At 38.6% G+C, this 26,290-nt stretch overlaps 2 protein-coding genes and 5 non-coding genes across 7 annotated transcripts; all 7 read left to right on the plus strand.

Annotated features, from left to right (window-relative positions):
• The first annotated feature begins 310 nt into the window (after positions 1–310).
• Positions 311–3,826, plus strand: nppc (natriuretic peptide C). Its single transcript, XM_059341787.1, has 3 exons — positions 311–531; positions 1,644–1,937; positions 3,337–3,826. The coding sequence occupies exons 1-2, from the start codon at positions 439–441 to the stop codon at positions 1,914–1,916; spliced, it is 366 nt and encodes a 121-aa protein (XP_059197770.1). The 5' UTR covers positions 311–438; the 3' UTR covers positions 1,917–1,937; positions 3,337–3,826.
• Positions 3,827–14,826: 11,000 nt separating this feature from the next.
• On the plus strand, positions 14,827–24,077 carry ncl (nucleolin). The gene is made up of 16 exons (XM_059341704.1): positions 14,827–14,973; positions 16,051–16,152; positions 16,251–16,362; positions 17,366–17,494; positions 17,794–18,009; positions 18,255–18,386; positions 18,694–18,777; positions 18,962–19,085; positions 19,361–19,497; positions 19,861–19,987; positions 20,793–20,929; positions 21,099–21,228; positions 21,609–21,748; positions 21,996–22,122; positions 22,507–22,796; positions 23,316–24,077. Exons 1-16 carry the CDS (start codon positions 14,956–14,958, stop codon positions 23,378–23,380), a joined length of 2,070 nt encoding a protein of 689 aa, XP_059197687.1. The 5' UTR covers positions 14,827–14,955; the 3' UTR covers positions 23,381–24,077.
• On the plus strand, positions 16,811–16,947 carry LOC131978459 (small nucleolar RNA SNORA57). The gene has a single exon (XR_009394974.1). It is a non-coding gene; the product is annotated as a small nucleolar RNA SNORA57 (small nucleolar RNA).
• On the plus strand, positions 17,564–17,700 carry LOC131978456 (small nucleolar RNA SNORA57). Its single transcript, XR_009394972.1, has one exon. It is a non-coding gene; the product is annotated as a small nucleolar RNA SNORA57 (small nucleolar RNA).
• LOC131978455 (small nucleolar RNA SNORD82) lies at positions 18,823–18,890 on the plus strand. Its single transcript, XR_009394971.1, has one exon. It is a non-coding gene; the product is annotated as a small nucleolar RNA SNORD82 (small nucleolar RNA).
• Positions 19,546–19,682, plus strand: LOC131978457 (small nucleolar RNA SNORA57). Its single transcript, XR_009394973.1, has one exon. It is a non-coding gene; the product is annotated as a small nucleolar RNA SNORA57 (small nucleolar RNA).
• Positions 21,343–21,476, plus strand: LOC131978452 (small nucleolar RNA SNORA75). Its single transcript, XR_009394968.1, has one exon. It is a non-coding gene; the product is annotated as a small nucleolar RNA SNORA75 (small nucleolar RNA).
• Positions 24,078–26,290: the final 2,213 nt, after the last annotated feature.

The following is a 26,290-nucleotide window of genomic DNA, read 5'->3' on the forward strand; positions in this document are numbered from 1 at the left end:
CAAAGTTGCTCTTCAGCTCTTGACGCGCAGCCTTTGAAACCACCTTCGATTTCAGCCACTGCATCTCAGCCAGACGTCCACGAGTAGAAGAAAAAGAAAACTGGGCATTTTGATAGCTCATACCTATCTCATTTCCTCCAAAGAACCGATGACCGAAGCTTTCATCATTTAATTAATCCCTGGCATGACGCGCTAAGAGGCAGGTAGAGAAAACAGGGAGGGAAGGGAAGGACCATTACGCAGGTTATCATGACATCACCACGGGCTGGCTATAAAGCGGTGAGGACTAATACACAGAGTTAGAGAAGCACTTGAGCAGCTTTGGAGTAAAGGACGGACTGAAGCCTCGTATGTTTAACAGCTGATTGGCTGCTGCTACCGTCCCTCTTTCTGAACTTCAGCGCAGAGGAATCCCTAAAGACTACAAGACTTGTCAAAATGAACTTGTCGTACTTGGTAGCGTGTGGACTTATGGTCACCCTGCTTTCAGTAAGGATGGGGGCGAAACCTTTATCTCAGGCGCAGCAGAAGGTAAGAACAAGTCACTTATATTCTTATTACCGAGAACTAAAGCAGCTTATTTGCTCCGCACCATTAACTGTTGGGAGCTGAATGTTGCTTTAGGAGTGAACAGCTGTTCTGTGGTCCAGGCGCTCAAGATTGTTATTTTACGCATCAAATTTCATAATTTCAGTCATACTTAGCAATTGAGCGGAGACATTTTTCCCACACCCTGAATCTGAAACATCCCAGAAAATGTATTCTCTTCCACTTTATTTTATAAAGACACAGCATGCTTTATATTGGATATCTAACCCTTATCATAACTACCGTCTGTTGCTCCCCAGCATTTGTCAGTTTTAGCATTTAAGCGCCCAGTGAAGTCATTTGACAAGCGCTCCAGAGACAGAGAGAAAGAAAAGCATTTAGGTGAAAACCAGTCAAACCAAAATGCTTTTAAGCAATATAAGAAGCTACCTAACACGATTAAGACTTTCATTTCCCAATTTGGAATTAATCTCACTATTTTAAAAGACAACAAACTAAACTCTTCTGTGCGTAAAATCAACATTACGCATAGAATTCGTAAGTAGAATAACGCCGAGACTTCAGAAATTATCATTTCAAATACAAGCTTTAGTTATTTCTTAGATGGCTAGTATTTAGGATGCCTGCAAGTTGATGCCACAGACTGCCTCCAGACCAGATGAGCGGGCTACAAGCACCTGCTCTATATGGCTCTTAACTGAAGGCGACAGTGTCAGAGCTGAAGTGTCACACAGTAAAAATGACAGCGAAAAGCCTCAACTACATTAAGACTGTCCTTTCAGGTTTCAATTAAATAAATGGATAATCTTGTGGATCTGTTAAAAAGTTATTTTTGGTTGTACAAGACCACTATCAGTCTCAGTGATTCCTATTGCACCGTGCGTAAAACTGGCGAAAATTATTATCTTTTCCCTCTTGGCCAACGCACATCGTGTTTGAAAGTTAAGGTTTCCCCCAATTTAAAATGAAATGCTATGCGAACAGCTGTTCTGCTCCTAGAAGAACCAAGCATCAATGTATCCAAAGCGTATCTCTTTGCACAGAGTTTGCCTAAGGGAGACGTCGTTTATTTATTTTCTCAATCTGTGTTCCAGTCTCTTAGAAGTTTGCTGGGCGAGGAGCTGGCGGAGTTTCTGGAGTCGGAGGAGAGGGATAGGCGGCTAGACGCTGTGCGCTCTCGGATACGGTTACTGCGAGATTTACGCATGGACACCCGGGCAAGAGGGATGTGGGCTCGTCTGCTTAACGACCAACCCGCACCGAGGAGACACAAATCGGGTAACAAGAAAGGGGGTTCCACGTCGCGGAGTGGCTGCTTCGGACACAAGATGGACAGGATAGGAACCATCAGCGGCATGGGTTGCTAGGGTTGGAGCAGCGCTGTGATGGTGAGTTTTCTGTAGTGTCACACGGTCCCACTTCACACTTCACTGACATATAAACAACCAGCAGGACAGAAAGGAAGAATACATAGTGGGGAGGAGAGATAGTTAGGACAGCTATAAAGAGAGAAAGAAAAACCTCCTCTATATGGGAGAATGGTAAGGACAGTAGCAAGAACGAATGGATGATGAGAACAGAAAGAAGGAAATCATTCTTGTTTTAATTTCTCTTTTATCAATGGCATCTAAGGACTCAATTTAGCTGACAGATGTGAGGCTAATCCATTGTGTATAGCTGCAGAAAGAACAGAGGGGAGGAAGGAAGGGAGTGGAAAGCAAAAGAGAGACGGAATAAAAAAGATGCTTAAGTCAGATTTTCTTGACAGTCGTCTCAGGACGTTGTGTGCTTTTTGTCCACAGTTTAGAAAAGACGGCAAGTCTGAGTGGCAGCAATATACAGTATAGCAAGTGGAGAGTAATGACCATGCATGGATGTATTCTGTCAGGTGATGAATTCACAGTTTGGGTCAAAAGATAGCTTGAAATCACATCAAACACATTCCACAATATGGCTTTAACCTCAGCTGCCTGCCTAACGGACTCATTGAACTTGAGAGGAGAGAACATGGTTTGTCAAACTTGTGATATCATCAAATCTTGACCTATAGTCTAGCAGCGTTCCCTCCTCAGACAGGAACCCCCCTTAAGACAGCAGGAAAGCCCACTTAAAACGGATGTAAATTGATGGATGGGAAAAAAATCCAGTGGGTGTTTAGGAAGTCCACTCTCACGCACATCATCATGAATGATCCCATCTGCTTCATTTAGAAAACAAGTAGCACGCATTTAAAATAAAAAAAAAACACAAGGACAGGGAGAAATGGAGGAGGGAAGAGGGGATGCAGACAGGCTTACACACATTATAAACACACGGCACCCTGGGTCTTTCTGGGAAAGCCATCCTCTTAACACAAGTGATTTTAACAAAAACAACAAAGGGGCTGCGGTGGTGAATGAAGTAATGAGGAAGCAAGGTGACGCACAATTAGTGACTGAGGCTTGAGGCCTTTTCTGTGGTGGTGGCAAACTGTGAGATCCTGATGGGGGGAGTGTGATTTTGTGACTAACGTGGGTGTTTGTGTTTTTCATCATCTGACACCCGTCTGACCCCCCATGGGCTGCTGTTTATTGGAAGTCTGTGTTAGATATTTGTTTGTTGAAGTGAAGAGTCAGGGCAAGACTTCAACAAAGCATCGAACTAAAAGTACAGTTGAAGATTCACAGAATGATGAGAGACTGTGAAAAAAAAAACTGCTAAATTACCAAATAAATGGACTTGTGTGAATTGAGTTTTTTCAGGATGCTCTGTCTAACGTTACTCCTTCTGTGTCCTCTCTTTCTCTAGATCTCTGGACGATGGGTTGGATAACAAAGGTTCTGTTTGTTCTCACCTGAGGGAGGAAAAAAAAGAAAAACTCACCAAGTGACAGATTTTCGGTACGAAAGTCAACACGACCAGCATAAAACAAAGACTGAGATGACAATGCTACAACACCCTCATATAAATATATATAATAAATATGCAGGTATATATATACATACACATATGTGTATACCATACACATGGTCAACAGATGCATACTACAAGATGGCGGACAATGGTGTAAAAACTACAAACCGCAAAGCTGTATATTGTTGCTGCTGCTGCTGCTGTACATTCATGTACTTCATCTTCCCCCTGCATAAATGTATTTATGTTTAAAAAACTATTTATATGTTTATAAAAAGAGATATTTATAAATATGAGTTTTATTTATGTAACATTTTGAAAATGGATGCAAACTGCAGGTCAATTCTGTTTGTAACATTTTTCTTTTGTCTCAAATAGTTGTAAATGTTTTCAAAAATGATAAAAAGAACATTCCATGTGCACTTACATGTATCCTCTCAGGGTTTTATGTTTCTACTAAGCTGGTAAATTTGAGTTACTGAGCATTTCCTGCATGGCAAGTGGTATCTTGGATGTGTCAGCTAGAAAAACAGCTGCCTTGTTGTCAGCTCGACCACCTTGAATTTCTGTACAGATCAGATGTTTAAAAGGGTTTTATTCATGGGGAAATACACCAACAGAGGACCTCCACCTTATGGAGTTTACTACTAATGGCATCATCCCCTTATTGGTTGGTGTAGAGCAACTTAAACTTCTTTAGTTAGCATAAGGTGACACACTGACAAAGTCTTAAGCCAAGTTGAAAATCAATTTATTACGGAGGAAAATATAGACAAACATTACAAAAGAAAGTTAACATTCAACATTGTACATTCACAATGTATATTAAGATTCTTAACTATAGTAATTAAGAGTAAGAAAAGTGTTAGAATAAGGCTTACTTCCCAAATCACAAACCATTTTAATCAGACCAAAGCCCCAAAAGCTGCAGATATATTCATGACGTCCCTGTAATTCAAAGTATTGGCACCCAAAGGAACATGAAGACTAAATAAGGTTGGATTGAGGGGGTAGAGGAGATAAAAACGATTCTTAATCCATCAAGTTTTCAGATCTCTTGCAGTAACTCTACAAACCTGGAAGAAAGTCAAGCCTTTAATTCCACAGATTTAAGTTTTTGATGATGGTAATAGTAATGCCTATCTTTTTTTATATGGCAAGCATCTAAAAGCAGATTTTCCAAAGTGAAAGGCATTAAAAAACACAGTAAAGTGTACGAAAAAGACATAAAAAATTGTGAGAAATTCAAAGAAACCAACAAACAAGTCAGGAATATAAGATGGAAACATATAAAGGCAAGTCCATTAAAGTGTGTTTATGAGGAAATCGTGATAATGAATTAGCTAGCTGAAGTTCTGAGACAGGTTGTTCCATAGTGTTGTGGTATAATCAGCCAGAAAAGAAGTGGAGAGCCAGAAAATCTGTAGAGGAATATCTGTAGGCTCTGAGATCACCTTCCAGACAACTATATGCTTCTATGGTCATCTGTACACTTAAACATCTGAATTATTACAACTCATAAATGTGTCTTTGGTAAATTTACTTAAGTCTAAATAGTTTTGAGAGAAGCTTAAAAAAGTTTTTTTTTTTATTTAAGTGTTCAATCAGGCAGTTTAACATTGATGACTTGCACTAATATACTCCAACACTAGAGGGCAGCGTAGAGACGAGGGAGACAAAGATGAGCTGGAGGACACCTGTTGCACACATTCTCTAGTTTATGAAAAATATTATATTTGTAAAGGTTGAGTGAATCAATTGAGGGATTTTTGTCTGCTTTGTTATATTTTTACAGCTGTGAGATTTTTCGTCAGGTTTTCATTCATAAAAATGAAATTTGAAAGTCAAGTCAAATTTATTTATTTTTAGAGCACATTTAAATACAGCCTCAGTTGACCAAAGTGCTGTACAGTTATTAAAATGCAATAAAATCATACACAAATATAGTAATAAATAAAAACAATGAAAACAATAAAATACTAAAAACAGTAAAGCAATAAAATAGTAGTAAAAACTCAATCTAAAAACAGAGTTAGAGTTAGAAAGTAAAATAAAAGAATAAAAACAGTAAAAAAAGAAAAAAAAACAAGGATTCTTCCTAGCTGGGAATGAACGCCAAGGAGAATAAATAGGTTTTTAATAATGTTTTAAAGTGTTCAACTGATCTGGACTGCGGTACGACCAGGAGCAGCTGTTAGACGACCTAAGTGCTCTGGAAGTACTGTGGGGTTTTAAAAGCTCTGATAAATAAGACGGACCATTTAACTCTATGGAGTCTTGGGCTGTTATTTCCACTTCTGAATCCTTTTCATGTCTTTTCCTGTCTTTGTAAGTCATTTTGTGTCTTTGTTGTTAATTGTGTGTCTGTTGTGTCTTTTTTGGTCATTTTGTGTCTTTTTGTGTCTTTGTTGGTAATTTTGTGTCTGTTATGTCTTTTTTAATTATTTTGTGTCTTTTTTGTCATTTTGTGTCTTTTTTGGTCATTTTGTGTCTTTTTGGTCATTTTGTGTCTGTTGTGTCTTTTTTTAGTTATTATGTGTCTTTTTTTTGGTCATTTTGTGTCTTTTTTTGTCATTTTGAGTCTTTTTTGGTCATTTTGTGTCTTTTTGGTCATTTTGTGTCTGTTTTTGTGTCTTTATTTAGTTATTATGTGTCTTTTTTTGGTCATTTTGTGTCTTTTTTTGTCATTTTGTGTCTTCTGTGGGGTTTTTTTTGGTTATTCCACCTTCTCATTTTGTGTCTTTTTTGGTCATTTTGTGTCTTTTTTTCTTAGTCATTTTGTGTCTTTTGTGACTGGATGGGATGAATAAGCCATGCTTTGGCGCTTTTGGAGGCTCCAGAGGGTTAAGCACTTTAAAACAATTGATAAAACCTTAAACTGGATCCTAAAATTTACAGGTAGCCAGTGCAAAGATGCAGGATGGGGTAATGTGCTCACGCCATTTCTTTCCAGTCAGCAGGCGGGGGGCTGCATTTTGGACAACCTGTAAGTGCAACCTGCTGACTGGTCAAGACCAACAAACAAAGAAATACAGTATGAACATGTATGAACAGAAAGTAAGGAACTGATTGAAAAGAACCCACATAATACTGTTCAGTATATAACAAGTGCTGACACTAATAAGCTAAGTGCCACATTTACACTGACAAACACAAAGGCAGCACATACCCGCCTTGAACTGTAAGTGTCCAAACTGAAAGAACACACCTGAGAAAGAAAGCAGTGTGAAAAACATGATAACACCTGTCAAGCACAGATAAAAGGACTACAGTGATGTTGCTGCTCCAAAGGACTTAATTAACACCCCTTTTTCAAACTCAGCACTCAACATTGTGAGCTTTGGTAAACTTTTGTGGATTGCATCAAAGGCCTTACTTACATGAAAATGTTGTGAAAGTGCAAATTGCAGAGTCTCTTAGAAGCTATATAGCCAGTCAATTGCTTTGAATGGTTACATAGAAATCAGGGTGTGTAGGGGATATTTTATAGGCTTCATTTCTATGGTGCAAATACAGTTCCCTCATAATGTTACCATATTCCAAGATGACTATTCAAAACCTGAATATTAACACGGTGAAAGCCTCATTCACTGACACCACAATGGAACCTCTCTGCTAACTGAACATACGTAAGCCCTATTTTGTAATCCTTGAGCAATTTTCTCAATTTGATATCACAAATGGCTTTTTAACTTCTTCTATTTTTCATAACCATGATTATCTTTCTGATATTGCCTTTTATCAGTGCTCTAGATTATCCTTAACCATGTTTTTGAAGCATTTAGGGCTAAATTGTTGCCGATTTGCCTCTATTTTCGAAGTCTGAAGAACAAAAGATATTTCTCCTTAAACAATCACCCAGGATCCAAGAGGCACGTTTGGCCTGAAACACTTTTTTCGTTGTTTTTTTTTTCCACACAAAAATCTGATGTCAAAATCATGTCAGAGAAGAGATGAGCAGTTTTGTTTTGAAACAAAATTTTGAACTGAGCCATGTTGGTTTTGACAAAGCTGACTCTTCAGAATGAATCAAAAATTACATTAACATTTACAAAGTGTTTCAGACTATAACCTCTGAAGTACAGGAGGTTTTGGTTCAAATTTGTCAACTTCCTATGCCTTAATTTCTGTCTGTCTTTAGCATCTTTCAGTCTGTCACATGCATGGTTCCTTTCTCTCCACAAACACTTGGCTATCAGTCTTTTTTTTCTTTCTTCAAATTATAGTACAATATAAAGCTGCCAGGAATCCAAAATAGAAACAAAAGACACAGGTTTCTTTGGAAATGTATTTTTTTATTATTTATCTTTTCTACTATTTATACACACAAAAACAGCAGAAACAATAATAGATAAATAAAACCATAAAACAGTCTATTTGCATGTAAATTAAAAATAGTAATAGATTTCATTGTTGAAAGAAAATTCACATTTTAAAAATCGTCTAGAAACATAAATGGCACTTTCAACTGGCTTTCTCAGCTTGTCTGTTATATAAATAAAGTTATTACTGTAAATAAAACATGCTCAGTATATTTTCAATGAATCGATGGACTCCAGAGGATTAAAGTGCTGAGTTTGACGTTGACCCTGTTAAAAATTCCAAGAAACTGCAGTCAATGACGCAAAACCTCAGACACAAGTTTTTAGTATTTACCTCCATTAGCAATGATGCAAACGCTGACAATAAATATTGTTTTTTTAAGAAACATTAACAACCATTTAGCACTGTGTGCTTTTACCAACAATTCATAGTCAAGTTTTAATTTTACTCTGCAGCCGTTTTGGGTGCTTGCCCAGAAATAAATGTGCATTTCCCTGTGAATAAAGGAAACCCCTTCTGACCTAAAATCCCAGGATGCATCTATTTCCCTCCCATTACTTCTATTTGTTGGATTCAGTCAATTTAACCCATTCCTGCAAAAAGGCCATGACTAACAGGTGCAGGAGAACGGCTTTGTTCACTCTGTAAATTCAGCATAGTTCATTTGTTCATTGGGAATACATTAATTAAATGCAGGCCAGGATTCTGAAGCCAGACGCTGTGTGCAAACACTCTAAAACAGGGACAGGATTCATGTCGAATAAACACTGAAACATGAAGGAATTAAAATGCTGAATCATATGACTGATGTTGGTTACATGGTTCCAAATTACACTTGCTATATAAATCCTGATTTTTTTTTTCATTTATACACACACTTTACACCTCTACACACACTCTACAACTGATGAAATACCCCCTGGGGATGTTATTCTAACCACAACAAATCTACCATAAAACAGAGATTGTTTTATTCATTTTTTTTTCTTTCTGAGAAAAAGATGACATTGTATTTATCTTTAAAAAAAATATTTTATGTCAAACAATGTAAAAAATGTTTGTAGATTTTAAGGTGAAAAACTGATAAACCATGACAGTAAAAGACCGTAAAATGATAAATGGGTTAATTCAGTTTCAGTAACAATGAAACACTGTAAATGTTTATCAGCTAAAACTGTTTTTTCTACAGTTTTTAAAAAATAAAATAAATTACTGTAAAATACACTGGCAATGTATTGTAATGTGTATATATAAGCCATCATTGTAAATTTAGCATTTATTTTTTGTAAAAATACTTTTTCTCACTGTTAAATGTACTAAACACCATATCTCTACAGAAATATACAGTACTATTTAATGGTAAAATCTTTAATTTATGCAGCATTTATAAAGTATTTTCTGGTCAGTTATATGGCAGAACAGCGTTTCTTTTGACGGAAAAACTTTTTTTTTCACGGTAAAATATGGAATAAAATGGCAATCTTAAACGTGAAATCAACAGTGCGAATATCCTTTTACCGTAATATTGAAAAAAGTTGCACCGTATTTATTACTGTAAAGTTCTGGCAACCACAGCTGCCGTTTTTTTATACGTAAAAACAAAAAAAAATGTTTTACAGTGCAATGTGCATGGTGCAATGCAAGCAGGAGGTGCTGAGAAGAACCATGGCCAGTACACTAGGAGCAGTGTTTGAAGAAGTATTCAGATCTCTTACTTAAGTAAAAGTACTAATACCATACTGTGAAATTACTCCACTACAAGTAAAAGTCCTGCTTTCAAAACTTACTTCAGTAAAAGTAAAAACCTTTCAGCATCAAAATGTACTTAAAGTATCAAAAGTAAAAGTACTCATGATGCAGAATGGACCCACTCAGATTGTTATATATATCCTTAATATATAATATAATTATTATTATTATTGATGCATTTATGTATGCAGCATTTTAAAGTTGTCAAGGTAGAGCTATTTTAACTACCTAATACTGTTAGCGAGTATAATTCCTTTAAAAAAAATGGAATCATTTTAAATTCATCATGTTTTTCTTGTTAAACCTAAAACCAACTAGTAACTGTACATCTCAAAAAATGAGGAAATGTAAAATATTGTTTATATGTAATGTGGATTGCCCCCCAACAGGCACTGTTCCTTTTTAATTTCCCCACCTTATATCTTTCTCTCTAACTTTCTCTCTCTTTGACTATACTCTACATAAAACCAATAAAAGAAAGTTATAAAAAAAAGTAACTAATGCTGCTAAATGTAGTGGAGTGAAAAAAGTACAATATATGCCTTTAAATATAGTGGAGTAGAAGTGTAATGTTACATGAAATGGAAATTGAGAGTGAAAAAGAGAAGAAGAAGTGTACAGAAAAAGATTAACACAAGAGATAAAACCAAGAGAAAGGAAACTGATGTGGAAAGATTTTGTTATGAAACAAATGGGGGAAAAAAACAATGTCAGTGAGTACAGTAAATGTACTTAGTTACATTCCACCACTAACTATGAGTACACAAAGAGACCCTTAAAAAAGAAAAAGTCAAACAAGTTTGACATCATGAGTGGGGCTGTCAAACTGGTCGAGCACATATCTGTGTGGATGTGCTGGTTTGTCTGTGTAGTGCTACACTGGGAGAGATAAAAGAGATGGAGAATGACATTCTACAAAGGTCCCCAGCTGGACACAAACTGGGGGTGTTGCAGTTCCTGTTCAGCACCATAACTCCAAAGCAACCAGAGAGCTTTGATTTTTTTTAACATTTTGATATGATATCATACATGTGATCATTCTTACTCTACGTGTCAGAGAGCTTTGTACAGTAGGCTTGAGTAATGTGACAGTGTGACAGTTTTTAAGGCTTTGTACATAGAAGTGAAAAAAAATTCTTACACCAATATTATTTTTTTAGGTGGTTAACATATGTTTTGCTGCTGCTAATGGTCACCTGTTAGAATCAGTGACAAGTTACTCCGATACTCAGGAAAATATTCAATACTCAATACCATTTTCGATACCACAACGATAAAAACAAAAACCCCAAAATTTAACAGAAATATTTTTAACAAGAAAAATGCAACATGTAAAAATTAACAGAACCACAGGTTAAATATTTATAATAAAAACAGTTGTGCAAAAAGAAACTGCAGCTATGATAAGCTTCAGGTCTGAGTTAGTGCATAAAATGAATAAATACCATAAACAATAACAATTTGAACAATATTTTGTATGCTGTAAACAATATTAGGCAAGCTTGATAAGTCGACTTTTCTCTGCTTCATTCTGGGACTTCAAGAGAGAACATAACACTTTTCATCGATACATTTGAGAATGAGTATCGTATCCGGATACAATGTTTTCAAAAGTATCGATACACAAAAAAGTAACAATACTTTTGACAACCCTAGTGACAAGAGACATTTGTGATGTATGTAAAAAAATAAAGATTTCAGTTAAAAATAGGAAGAAAACTACACTGTAAAAAAAAATGTTTTTACGGTAAAAAAACAGCAGCTGTGGTTGCCAGAACTTTACCGTAATAAATACTGTGCAACTTTTTCTAATATTACCGTAAAATTATATTAGCACTGTTGATTTCACATTTAAGATTGACATTTTATTCCATATTTTACCGTAAAAAAATGTTTTTCCATCAAAAGAAACACTATTCTGCCATATAATTGACCGGAAAATACTTTACACTTTGCCGCAAAAATTAAAGATTTTACCATTAAATATTACAGTATATTTTTGTTAGATATGGTGTTTAGTACATTTAACAGTGAGAAAATGTATTTTTGTTTTACAAAAAATAAATGCAAAAATTACAGTGATGCTTGTATATATATTACAGTATATTTTTGTTACAAACACAGTGCCAGTGTATTTTAGAGTGGAATAATGTTTTTGTTTTGTTTTTAAAGTAAAGAATACTGTTTTGGCTGATATATATATACATTTACGGTGTTTCATTGTTACTGAAACTGAATTAACCCATTCATCATTTATTGTCTTTTACTGTCATGGTTTTGCAGTTTTTCAGCAAAAAATCTACAGACATTTTTACAGTGTAAAGAATGAAGCAACTAAAACAAAACATAGACCTGTATAAAAGGATGTATAGCCTTATTCTACTGTGATATGTAAAATGAAAGAGAGATTAAGTTGGTTGGAAGGAAGAGATTTTCTCTCCCCACTGCTCTGTGAAATAAGTGAGAGATGTAAAATACAATGCTGCCTCTGTGTGGTGTTGAGGGTTAATTGCTCCTGGTGTCCCCAGGGAATCAACTGCGTGTACATAATTGCTCATACATGCACATTTACACACATATAGCTCTAAGAGCTCTAAGACAAGTTTGAGAAAAGCTGCTCAACATTTAAGCCAACATATTTTAGATGACTCGCTCAGAAAAAATTAAAAGTGAACATCTTCATTCCTATCACAACTCCATCTACAAAAGAAGATTATGATGCATTCAAAAGCTCCTGAACAGCAACTAAATATCCTTACGTGGTTTTGTTAACTACTTCAGCATTCTTCCTGCCTTGGTAATCTGGGTTTCTTTTATCAATGATCGACAAACATATTAAGATATTTATAGATATTAAGTTATCGCTTACCACAAAATAAAAGCCTTGTATTTTAATTTTAGTTTAAAAGAAATGCAGTTAATGTCGTAGGTCAATTGTGACCAAAAAATACTTAATCTACCAAAAGTAAAAGTACTCCTTTTAAACATTATTTCTGTTTCTGGTGCATTAATGTAGGCTTAAGGCAGATTTTATTGTTGTTGATGGTCAAACTAAAAACTATTTTACCTACTTTATACTGTTTAGATGACCTTTAACAGCACATAATTATATTTCATGATGGTAAAATGAATCTGCAAAGCAATTTTATAACAAATCAGTATAGCTTTGTAGAGCAAATAGTTCAATTCCTGTTCAATTTAACTTAATATTGATCCTTAAATCAGATATCCCATTTTGTCCCTGTCCATTTGTTTTGGGGGATGCTCTCCACTGAAACCCCTCCCTATGGTGCAGACAGATAGTCCAAACATCCCTCATGCTGGGGAGAAAGCTTATAGTCACAGATTGGAAGGCGTTAATCCTACCACCAACCAGGGTGTGGTTTTCTCAGTTGGGTATTGTGGCAGCACCCAAAGCCTCTCTTAGGCTTATCAACCAAGTGGAGAAATATTACATCTCCTTCATTAAAGGACTCTGAGACTTTTGCATGTGGAATAGGCCCTACTGCAGGGATGGGCAACTGGAGGCCAGAGGGCCACATACGGCCCGCACCCTCACTTGAAGTGGCCCTCAGTACAACTACATGCATTTGAGCATGAAATCTTAAAAGTGCAGTGTAAAAATGCACAAAATTACTTCTTGCAATTAATGTTGTTCTGCTGTTCTTGCACTGAAAAAAAAATCACAGTAAGTGTTTTTTTTATTTGCTTCAAACCTTTTGTATTCCTATGTATACTGTTATACATGCATTTAAGCATGAAATAAGTTAAGTAACTGCACTGTAAACATATTTAAAATTGCAGTTTCATTATATCTGGTTAAGTGCACGGTCCTATATGTGGCTCTGTGGTAGTGTCCATGAAAAATTGTGGCCCTCTGCAGCATTTAATTTGCCCATCCCTGCCCTACTGGCTCAAATCCCTAAGATCCATCTAGATTTGTGACATGTGTTACTTAATAATCTAACCCAGGGGTAGGCAACCTGAGGATCCAGAGCCACATGTGGCTCTTCAGGCTGTCTGCAGTGACTCCCTGTGGCTGTGACAAAAATAATTATATGAAATGAATTAGTTTTCTTTATTTGTATTCAAATTCCATCAAAAAGTCAACTAAAATGTGCATCAGAGCTTTTAAAACTTTCTATTGATTTTATTTTTTCCTCTGTCAATCTTAATCTTGTGTTGTCACTGAATTGTGTATTTTTTTATCCCATGTGTTTTGTTCTGAAACCTTTACCGTGCCATTTTTTTATCTGTCATAAGTTGTTTTGCTTCATTCAAAAACAATAAAAATGTGTTCATCATACATCTTAAGCAGGGTATACAACAGCATGCTTAAGGGAAGGAGGCTCAATCTGTAAAGTAGCTGAGTAGGCTGAATGAAGTTTTGTTTTCCGACACCATGCAGCTGATAGCGCAGCGACCTGCATGGACGGCTACATGTGGCTGATCTATGATGGCAACTGGCCCAAACCACGTGGTTCATATAAACAGCTGCTTGAACATAAAGGCGCTCTGTACTGCCTGAGCATACAACAAATACACGTGCAGCATTAATGAAATTGTCGACAATTGTTATGTCTTCAAACATTTGAAATTAAATGTGGAACTAAATTTAGATTGTATCTTGTTAAATTCAGCCGAGAAAAAAAACATAATTGTTACATTATTGTAAATACAAAACATTACCAAGTGGATAGATATATAATTTATAATGTTATTAATGTTAAAATGTATAGGTAATTTTTGTCTCAATTATAGTTTTCTTCTGGCATTTAAAAAAAAATGTGTCCCTCAGTGCAGTACAGTACATTACATAACTAGTAGATAAGGGATGGACCACAATTTTTCATCGACACTACCACAGACCCACATATAGGACCGTGCACTTGACCAGATGTGATTAAAAACGGCAATTTTAAATATGTTTACAGTGCAGTAACTTAACATATTTCATGCTCAAATTCATGTATAACAGTATAAATAGGAATACAAAAGGTTTGAGGCAAATAAAAAATAACCACTTACTTTTTTTCAGTGCAAGAACAGCAGACCAACATCAATTGCAAGAAGTCATTTTGTGCATTTTTACACAGCACTTTTAAGATTTCATGCTCAAATGCATGGAGTGGCCACTTCAAGTGAGGATGCGGGCCGTATGCGGCCCCCGGGCCTCCAGTTGCCCATCCCTGACATAGCTAGTAGATGTTGGCGAGGCGCGGGCACGATGCAAATGTACCGCTTTGTGATTGGTCGAAACAGTCATGTGGGCGGTTTCTCGTGAACGTGCAGAGCAGGAGAGTAACGAGCGCGGCTTCACTCCTCTGTCTTTCCTGTCCAATGTCCCACTGAGTAGCTCATACACGTGTATGCGTTAGGTTAGATATTTTGTTACTTGTAAACGTCCAGTTCCTTGTGTTTCACTGAAACACACAAGCCACCATGGTGAAGTTAGCAAAGGTAAGAGCAAACAGCATCCATTGTTTTCTGTGTAAAGTGTGTGCATTTGTGATAGAAAGCTGTGTTGTTACGCACGAGGCCTTGACGGAGAAGTTGCTGCGTTTGTGTGAAAAACGGAAAGTGACACCAGGGGAAATGTGTGCGCAGATCTCACTGCTAGAGCTTTCTGTTAATTAATTGTGCACTTTCTTACAAAAGAGTCCAGGTGGTCGAAAAAAAGCACAGTGAAATGGAAAACGTGTATGTTTCTTCTTCTTCGACATCGGCCATTTTCATTTCTTTGCCTTGCTGTTGGTTTGTGGCCTGCTAACGCTTAGCGGTGCCGACTAGTCAAGATGGCATACATGCGCGTTCTCGATTTTAAGCATGGAGTTTAGAGATGCATACAAGGCGGATTAAATGCCCGACCACATACGCTTACCAACTAATACCAGCTTTTAGTGGATCATTATTATAAACCCTTGAATGAATGTTAGCCAACGTGTAGTTAATGCTTAGCGTCAGCATGGTTACAGTCCGTATGCAGAGACGTACTTGATTTCCTTCGACGTATTAGCATACATATAGCTCACTACGTTTTATTTAATAACAGATTGCATCGAAGTGCGTTACCCTTCTTCCCGCTATCGTCTACCCATGTCTGCCCAGCATGCGTTTAGCAGCAAGTCTTACTGACGGCAAAATTAGCCAACATGCTAGCAGCCCGACCTCCTGAGCTCCACGTGGTTTGTGCGCCTGCTCGGAGTGACACACGAGGTGAAAACCAAAACCAGATCACCGCCCGCACAGGCGACGATCACTCAGCGTGGCTCGTGTTAAACCCACGTAAATAATCGATACAATGATTAAATCATTTTGTTGTAGCACGTGTGGGTTTTAATGTCAACTTAGAAACACCCCACTGTGTAAAGCCATGTGTTGGTAAGCATGCTGGAGAAGGAAGCCCGGAGATGCATGCAGCCGGATTTTACATTGGAGCTAAGAATTTGCTTTGACTAGCACAGTCCATGTTTGATGTTCGACATAACATTTAAAACACTTTTTTTTTTACATTTCTATGCATTTTATCATTAACAGGCAGCGAATAAGCAGGCAACTCAGAAGAAAAAAGCCCCTCCGCCCCCTAAAGAAGTGGAGGAGGAATCCAGCGAAGAGGACAGCAGTGAAGAGGAAGAAGAGGTACAATATGATTTTGTTGTAGTTTTAAATCATTGTATATTTGTGGTCGAATAAAGTAATTAAAAATGTTGATTTTAATTTTAATTTTTTTATTCTAGACTCCTCCACCTAAGGTGGTGAAGAAAGCCACACCAGCAAAAGCGGCACCAGTTAAAAATGGTGCTGCTGCCAAGAAAGCAGAAAGTGAGGATGACGACGATGATGATTCAGGTAAGCAATGACACTCAGCACATCTAAATTGATTGCATCTAAGACTAAACCATTCCACAAATTTTAATTGAGGTCTATTTGGTAGCTTTAATCTTCATGTCATGCATATGTTGCTTAAAGTGGCTAAAATGACATTGCATTCATGAACTGGCTTATAAAAAGTAATTTCCCAGTCTGTGCATAGTAAAATAGAGAAGCGAAATAAAGCATGCAAAGCAACCTGTGAGTGGGAGGAAGTCTTTTTGCAGGAGGCATCAAAATCTGTTGTAAATGGTAATGTGGTTATCCATGGTAATGCATTGGTCAGACATGATGTATACACAGGAAGTGACATTTATGTAATACATTTGCAACATCATGAATAACAACTTGTTGCTTGTGGCCATTATAATACTTGACCACAGCATTTAAGTATGTATTCTTTTCTTTAAAAAGTAGTTTTTTTCACCCTCTATTTCTTGGCATGCATGAGGTTGTCAGTACTCATGCGTGTAATGTACGGAGGAAAAATAAATGCAGTGCTATGTCTTCGGTACCGGTGTGTGTTATCGTCTGCCGGTTCTATCCTCAATCGCTGTTACATATATCGTATACATTTGCTAGATCGTGAGTTTGTGGCCATTTTAATACCTGACCTCAGCATTTAAGTATTTTTTTACATTTTTTTTTTATTAAAGGATGGACTTGCATTACGTCAGTGGCATTAAATTGTCTTTGAATTACAATCTTTATCAAAACAGAACATATCCAACAAAATGACTACCAAATCAGAACTGTGCTATTCGTACACATTAGTCAACACCTTGAGTTTGATCTTTGATAATTACTATAAAGGCATATGCCCACCCTTTCATATTCAAGCACAGCATCCTAAGATCCCCCTCTAAGGACTGGGGATGCAAAGGTAGATCAGATGACGCATGTTTAAACACAAACCTGTCACGTGTTAATTTATCCTCCATCAAATTGAACGTACTAATGTGCTTTCCCAATGTGCCTACAGAGGAGGAGTCTGAAGAAGAGGCCCCCCCACCAAAAAAGGCCCCTGCAAAAGCTAAACCCGCACCAGCCAAGGCAGCTCCTGCAAAGGCTGAGGAGTCTGACGATGATGACGACGACGATGAGGATGATGGTAGGACCTACAACATTGTTGAATGCTGAAAAGATATTTATACTATATATTTTTATAACTGTGGAATACCCTCCATTTCTTGGCATGCATGAGCTTGTCAGTACTCATGCGTGTAATGTACGGAGGAAAACTAAATGCAGTGCTATGTCTTCGGTACCGGTGTGTGTTATCGTCTGCCGGTTCTATCCTCAATCGCTGTTACATTCTTGCCTTGTATGGTGTTTAGAGGACTCTAAAGAGTTTATTTGCTCGAAATAATCATGCACATAACTTTTTGTTCCTGATTCTTGTGTGTCCAGATGAGTCTGAAGAAGAGGCCCCACCACCCAAGAAAGCAGCTAAACCTGCCAAGGCCCCAGTGAAGGCAGCACCTGCAAAGGAGTCTTCTGAGGAAGATGACGATGAGTCAGAAGAAGAGGCCCCACCACCCAAGAAGGCTACTAAAGCAGCTGCCAAACCAGCGGCAAAGGCTGCCAAAGAAGAGTCTGATGATGACGACGACGATGACGAAGACGGTTAGAACAACCTTTTATTTTGTGCATCTTTTTATATCAGTGATGCAAAGTCGGCATGTTATTGCTGTCTTGTGAGCTGTAGTCAAAGCAGAGTATATGATGATCAACAAGGGACTTAATACTGATTTTGTGTGATGTCACCTTTTTATGAATCTGAAAACACTGATGACTTGTTATTAAACGAGTCGAGATTGTGAATATGGTCACAATGACTTAAATAACTCCTAATAATTGGCACTGTCCAGACTCTGAAGAAGAGATGGACACCACTCCCGCTCCAAAGGCAAAGAAAGCAGGCATGGTCAAGGCCAAGGAAGAGTCTGAGGAGGAGGATGATGACGATGAGGATGAAGATGATGACGACGAAGAGGATGATGGTAAGTTTTGGTTTTTTTTTTTCTCTGGTTCCTTGTTAGAAAACTTATCTTAATGTAATAGACATGCCACTATCCAGAGTCATCGGTTTAAAGGAAAGTACATTTTTCATTTCAATTACAAAAAGAAAAGTCTTGTATGTGAGAAGATGCTGAAACATGACTGAGGTGGAAATGTTGCCACATCGATGAAGGCAAATGGAGACGGACACTTGATAGTGTCTCCTTAAATTAAATCCAGATTTTTTTCCCTTCTTGGCTGAATTGATTTCTATGAATTTAATATTTTGCACCACTCCTGTCTCTACAGAAGTCCCAGTGACTCCTGCAAAGAGGAAGGCAGACAACAAGAAGGACTCACCTGCTGCCAAGAAAGCAAAGGCAGAAGGCGAAGGTAGGAGTAAAGCACTGTCTGCCTTATCAGTCATTTCTAAATGTATTTAATTATGATGATCAAAAGGGACTTAATACTGACGTGTGATGTTACCTTTTATTATTCTGAATTTCTGGCGAAGCTGATTGTTAACTCTACACTAAAAACAAACATCGGATGTAAATTCATTTTTCCCTTTTTCCAGGTTTCTGTTTATTTGTTGGAAACTTGAACTCCAACAAAGACTTTGAAGAAATCAAGGCTTCCCTTAGAAAATTCTTCTCCAAGAACGATCTTGAGGTTGCTGATGTCCGGTTGGGTGGATCCAAGTAAGCAATTGATCAAAAACACGAGAAAGAAAATCCCCCCTGCCATGCATAATGTCAGTTGCAAACTGTTTATTACAGTTTGGATGTTTTTTTTAATTCATTTTAAAATGATTAAAATTAAAACTGTTCATATATTTACAAGTTGAGAATTTGACTGTTAGACGTTTTTGCAGACTTAAGGCAGTACATTCTTTCCGATAACTGACTTTTCGTCTATTTCTTGGGGCTCTTGAAGCAGGAATGTCTAATGGTTGTTGCATGACTTGCCTCAACAGAAAGTTTGGTTATGTGGACTTTGCCTCTGAGGAGGACATGCAGAAGGCGCTCGAGCTCAATGGCAAGAAGGTCATGGGTCAGGAGTTGAAGTTGGACAGGGCTCGAAGCAAAGACAGCTCACAGGAGGGCAAGAAAGGTAAAAAAAAAATGCTTTTATCAAGAAGACTAAAGCGAATGTTTTCACCCTCCATTTCTTGGCATGCGTGAGGTTGTCAGTACTCATGCGTGTAATGTACGGAGGAAAAGTAAATGCAGTGCTATGTCTTCGGTACCGGTGTGTGTTATCGTCTGCCGGTTCTATCCTCAATCGCTGTTACATTCTTGCCTTGTATGGTATTTAGAGGACTCCAAAGAGGTCATGTCTCTGCAGGGTTTCTCTAAATAAATTCCATGCACAAACCTTTGTCAAAATGAATGATTCTCGTGTGTTTTGTGTCTAGATGAGAGAACTGAGTTAGTCCCAATACCCAAATAGTGACATTGACTTTTTGTTCCACAGAGCGTGACGCCAGGACACTGTTTGTGAAAAACCTTCCCTTCTCTGCCACGGCTGATGACCTGAGAGAAGTCTTTGAAGCTGCAGTTGACGTCAGGTTACCACCAGGCCAGAATGGTTCAAACAGAGGGTAAGAACAAGCCAGCACTTAATGAAGTCCTTGTTTGCTTATTTTCTTAGTCAAGATGATGTCCGTAGAGATAATATACAAGGAGCACAACAAAGCTACATGTGAGTACTACAAGCCAATGCTTGATGAGACTCTCAAACAGTATAGGAAACTAACTTTACTTTGCCTTAGACCAGGGATGGGCAACTTAAATGCTGGAGGGGGCCACCATTTTTCATGGACACTACCACAGGGCCACATAAAGGACTGTGCACTTAACCAGATATGATGAAACTGCAATTTTAAATATGTTTACAGTGCAGTAACTTAACATATTTCATGCTCGACTTAACATATTTCATGCTCAAATGCATGTATAACAGTATAAATAGGAATACAAAAGGTTTGAAGCAAATAAAAAAATAGCCACTTAATGTGATTTATTTCTTTTTTCAGTGGAAGAACAGCAGACAAACATTAATTGAAAGAAGTAATTTTGTGCATTTTTACACTGCACTTTAAAGATTTCATGCTCAAATGCATGTAGTTGTACTGAGGGCCACTTCAAGTGAGGGTGCGGGCCGTATGCGGCCCCCAGGCCTCCAGTTGCCCATCCCTGCCTTAGACTGTAGTTGAAGCGAATCTATTGTCCATCCGTTTTTCACCACCTTTTTATGCAGCCACTGTTTTGTAGCATACATGTTTACTGGTAGGTGTTTCCTCGTACTCAAACCTACCATTCTTTTTCGATTGCCCACCATTTTGGTTGTCATACTGGTCTAATATTCTTGAAAAGTAATGTCTTTTTTTTCCCTCCCTAAAACAGCATTGCGTACATCGAGTTCAAAACCGAGGCTGAAGCAGAAAAGATGCTGGAGGAGGCTCAGGGAGCTGACGTACAGGGGAGGTCCATCATGGTTGACTATGTTGGAGATAAGAGCCAAAAAGGGGCCAATGTGGCAGGTAAACTCCTTGGACCTTTTGTAAAGCAATGAAGCCAGCATTGTTATGATCGCGGCTCGACTGTGAAACAGCTCCTGGACGAATGTAGCCCTCAAAATTACTGCATTGCTGCATATTTGTAGTAAATGAATCTGCATCTCACCATCCCCTTTCTTCTCTCTGCTTGCAGCATCAGGAGCAGCCAGCAAAACACTGGTGGTGAATAATCTGGCCTTCAGTGCCACAGAGGATGTTCTACAGTCCACGTTTGAGAAGGCTGTCTCTATTAGGATTCCACAGAGAGATGGCCGACCTAAAGGGTAAGTATCTGCAATAACTCTGCAATGCTGGCTTTGAGTATGATTTTTTTTTTTTTTTAATGAATTATCATTCATCCCAAAACCTCAATCATTACAATTCAGACTGACTACTACCCCTTCTCATGAGCTCCTCTGAATCTAATCCGTGATTCTGCATGGATTCGCACGAGAAGCAGAGTCAAAGTACAGTTAGAACAGGCTGACCCTCTTCTCATATGGGTGTTGCCTATGTCTGCTGTGCAACAAGTACAAATGCTTAATAGGAAACATTTTGACAAAATGTTCAGTAAGGGATATTACTCTGGGATGTATTTGAGGGGGGGCATATAACAAAACCTGTGAAGTGTTTACTTTTCCTAATGTGTCATTTCTGTTTTCAGTTTTGCTTTTGTAGAGTTTGAGAGTGTAGAAGATGCAAAGGACGCTTTGGAAAACCTCAACAACTCGGACATTGAAGGCCGGTCGATCCGACTGGAGTACAGCCAGAACAGCGGCAGAGACGGCGGCAGGGGAAACTCTGGTACGTCTACAAACTTTGCAGAAAAAGAATCTGAACTGTGGTGGCAAGGTGTGTTTCAGCACAGCCAGGTTTGATGAAAGCTTGATCCCCTGAAACTCTGTGACGATTCTATGATAGTCAAGTCCTGATCTGGTCTGTGTATGAGACTTCAGATTTGATCTATCGCAATAGATCTGGACTGACAAATGCTTAATTGAACTACACTATTTAAGCCGAAGTTCTAATGATTGCTTGTCTTTGTTGACAGGGCCAACAAAAACACTCTTTGTCAAGGGACTGTCGGAGGACACAACAGACCAGACCCTTAAGGAGGCATTTGAGGGCGCCGCAGCAGCCAGGATAGTCACAGACAGAGACACAGGCTCATCAAAGGGGTAAGTTTGAAGAGCCGCAAATATTCCCTCTGTCGACTCTTCTCGTGAGCACCGCTTTGTCCACTAGTGACAGTGAACGGATTCGCATGAGAAGTAGAGTAAACTCGCAGTTAAACAGGCAGCTACCTTAGTGGGAGTTGCCCATGTCTGATGCGGGACAATCCACACACTGATATCGGAAATTGGAACTTAAAAGTAATGAAGCATCCATATTTTTCTTGGTGATGAATTAAATCAGTTTCCATTTTGATCTGATTATGTCACCAAAAAACTTGATTTAACGTTATTTAAGTGATGTTAATAGGAGTTTTTGGTGATTTAAAATGAGTAAAAAAAAGTTTCCATGTAGTGAAAAATAACTTTTCTTCTGCCTTCCCGCTGCAGCTTTGGCTTCGTGGACTTCCACAGCGAGGATGACTGCAAGGCAGCCAAGGAGGCCATGGAGGACGGCGAGATCGACGGCAGCAAAGTAACCCTGGACTACGCCAAGCCCAAGGGTGAAGGCGGTTTCCGCGGAGGTCGAGGCGGCGGCGGATTTGGCGGCCGGGGTGGCGGCAGAGGAGGTCGTGGCGGTTTCGGCGGCGGCTTCGGTGGCGGTTTCGGCGGCCGTGGTGGCGGCGGCAGAGGAAGGGGAGGCCCCCGTGGAGGTCGAGGCGGACGTGGCGGCTTTGGAGGTAAATAAAATCAAATTTGTTGTCGGTTTGGAGGGTGTAGGACACCAGCTAATGTCTGGTCAGCTGCTCAATGTGCTTCAAATGTGGGAAAAGGTACTTTGAAGAATCAGAAGTTTCATGTTGGCATCACAATCCATCTTGTCGGGCTCTAAGTAATGCATTTAAGTCAAACAAGTAGAGGTTCTGACCAGTCGGCGACCTGGCAGGTACAGGTGTGATCATGATGACATGGAGAGTTGACTATTAGTGCTAAACAATAGTTGTGGTTCCTAAGAAGATGATGTAGATATTACAATAGCATCAGTTATATCAAGCTGAAGAGTATTTTCATCAAAGGAAGAGCAAATAAAAGTGCTGAAGGCAAACAGTTTCCAGTGACTTTGCTTCTCAGGTGATGCTGTGTAACAATCTGGCAGCGTCAGGTTCTGGGGAAATCACCTCAGAGCAGGGTATTTTGGATATTTAAGTTGAACTTGAAGATTCCTGTCAGTAAACAAATTGCCTTTGTTCTCATTTCAGGTGGAAGAGGCGGCGGTGGTTTCGGAGCCAAACCCCAGGGGAAGAAGATCAAGTTTGATGACTAAATCCTTAGTCTATTTTACTTTTTCAATGGACTCTGGTTTCATCAGTTTTCAGAGCTTTTGGACATTCCAGAAAGCGTCATTGACATATATTTAACTGTTAACGGGCATTTTAGCCCTTTATTTAGACCCCTCAAACCTTCCCCACCCTTTGTGCCGACATGGTACTGACCTTCTCAGCTCAAATACTGAATGTCCTGAATGCAGACCTGCACCTCGCCCTCATAGCTCACTTGGTTTTGGAAGGAGTAAAATGGAACGGGTCTGGCAAACAAGTGTGCTGTGAACAATTGTCTTTGTCAGATACATTGTGTAAATTTAAACCGTTTGTATAATTTTCATTTTACCTTTTGTAAAAAAAAAAAAGAGAAAATTACACTTGTATCCATATGTTTTTTTTCTGTTTTTATTTTGTCATTTAGTTTGCTTTAGGTGCCAAGTTTTACTGTAATGTGCAAAGCATATTTTGATAGAAGATTTGAGTCGGCGTTGAAGAGTTGGGTGTTAAGAAAATGAAATGACAAGGATGTTCTGTCATGTTTGTTTGGTGGGGCACAGTCAGTGTCTGAGTCATAGAGGATGAACAACCTCTTGTCTATGTAACATAAAATATTTGTAGTGCATTGACTAATTTTTTCCCCATCTGAGAATCTGAAGATTTTCATGATTAAATAAAACCTTGTAGGTGGTGATTTTTAAATGCTTGTTCTCATTGCACTCGTGCCAATCTAAAGCATTGAATAAGGATCAGCAGGATCCTCCAGGCTACCTCGTTTAATACATCTCACAATGTCTAATGCAATACAACATCCCTGCAATCAATTGCTTAGGCAATTGGGTTGTAAACTTGAGACATTTTAAGGTGCTGTTGTATTGCATTTCGTTGGTTATAGTGACCAACCAAGCTGACATAAATGAGAATGAGCAGATTATTTCAAACATTTGTCATATTTATTATATAAAAGGGTAGAATATGATCATTTGTAAGACTAATATTTCAGTCTACAAGCAACTTTATCTGAAAGTGAACCTCTAACCCTTGTTGCTAATTTAGTATGTGTCACTGTTAAATTGCTGAAGTTCCCCTTTTCCTCCACAAGGTGGCAGTGTAACCCTTTGGCATAATGACACCTCTGACAATGGCCAGTTTCGTCTCAATGTGAAACTGCTTACTCAGTATTTGTACGCAGGTGGTGCAAAATTTACCATTTTGCATATGTGTTAGTGAAACTTCCTATAACTATACTAGGGAAACTGGGTGAAGGCAATGTTTTAAAATTAAACTGACCTTGATCTGTTTTATTTGAACAAGTATGCTTAGAATTCAAGACATTTAAACACATTTTTTGCATCTAGGTCTCAAACATATTTTATTTAAAGGCTAAAATAACATTGCACAACAGTCATGTTAAAACTTCACAGGTTAAAAACTTCAAATTTCCAACTTTCAAATTGATGACTACCTCTGCTGTTCAGGATTCCTTCAGTCTTCATTGTTTAGGGTTTTTTATTTTACCGGGAGCCAAATGATCCCCTTTTGGAGGTCCTCCAAAGCAAACAAAAACTAAGAATAAAGCTGTTTTAGATTAAAAGTGTTTCTCAGGTGTTGTTCCATGATCCAGATATCCATTGACCGAAATCCATCTGGTTTTAGATGAAAACTGATCAAGAACTAAAAAAGTGAGAATGTGACTGGGTAAAAGTACAATTGGCAGACAACCACAATGCAGACACACGTGCAAAGGGGAAATGTAGCCATTATTCAAGAGTAAACTGGAGCTGTGGTCCTGCTCCATCACTCCTGCTGGTCTCACTGCTGTGGATCTGGTTCGGCCCCAGATGGGAATGTTCCTCTCCTGGTCCACTCACCACCACTACTGGCCAATGGAGGAGCATCATCACCTGCTGCTGTGCCCCCCCAACCCCCCCCCCAGAACTCCTGCTCCTCTCTCTCTCTCTCTCTCTCTCTCTCTCTCTCTCTCTTTTTTTCTTTTTTTTTCTCTTTCTTTAGCCAAAAAAAGGCTCTTTTGTTCGTTGCTGACCACTGATATAGATAAATATAGAGGAATGTATGGCATTGTGTTTTGTAAGGTGGATAAAATGACCTAATAAGACTTAAATTAGCAGTTGATTAAAATTGTGCACAGCTATTGCCAAAGATCAGGAAGAAGATTAGTGTCCAGCTTGTTATTGTACAGTGAGTGACTCTCCTCCTCCTCCTCCCCCCAGTGAGGAGTGGTCCAGCCAGTGACCAGCCAGTGATAACAGTGACCCTGGGCTGCTGGGCAGGTATCTCCTGTCAGTGACACTAGCAGACAGGGGACAGCAGTATGCTGTCATCCCTTGGCCCTGCTGGCTGAACAGGGGTCTTTGTTCGTGAAGGTGCCTGGGCGGGAGGCACTGATGATGGCACCACTGAATACCTCCATTTAGAGATTTGTTGCCCCCCGCCTTGAACAGTGACAGAGGTCATGCTAGCTGTTCTCTGTGGCGTTATGTCAGCCGTCTAGAATGACTTGTGTGCTTTCACAGCTCACCTTTGACTGCTGTGTTTTATTTCCACTACAAAGTCATGAACTTTTATATAAACTGCAAGGCTGCTGGCTAAATGTTTTAATATTTCTGAAGTTATATAAAGAAAAAGCTCTATAATAAATATTTTTCTAGCACAACATAAAAAGCAATGGGAGATAAAGTGTGAAAGAGTGTTGGGGTGCTGAGATTTACCCTCTTTGTCTAATAAATGCCAAACCATAAGCACAAAACTGTTTTTATAAAGCTTTGACACGAGTCAATAGAGCATTGTGAAGACAAGAGAGGACAGAGGCTGATACTTTATCTCATTTGTTTAGTGGCTGATCTAAATAGGACCCTCTTTAAATGGGAGTATACAGCCCAGAGTCCTCTTCACAA

The sequence above is a fragment of the Centropristis striata genome, chromosome 9 (genome assembly GCF_030273125.1).
Source record: "Centropristis striata isolate RG_2023a ecotype Rhode Island chromosome 9, C.striata_1.0, whole genome shotgun sequence".
In the NCBI taxonomy this organism is placed as follows: domain Eukaryota; kingdom Metazoa; phylum Chordata; class Actinopteri; order Perciformes; family Serranidae; genus Centropristis; species Centropristis striata.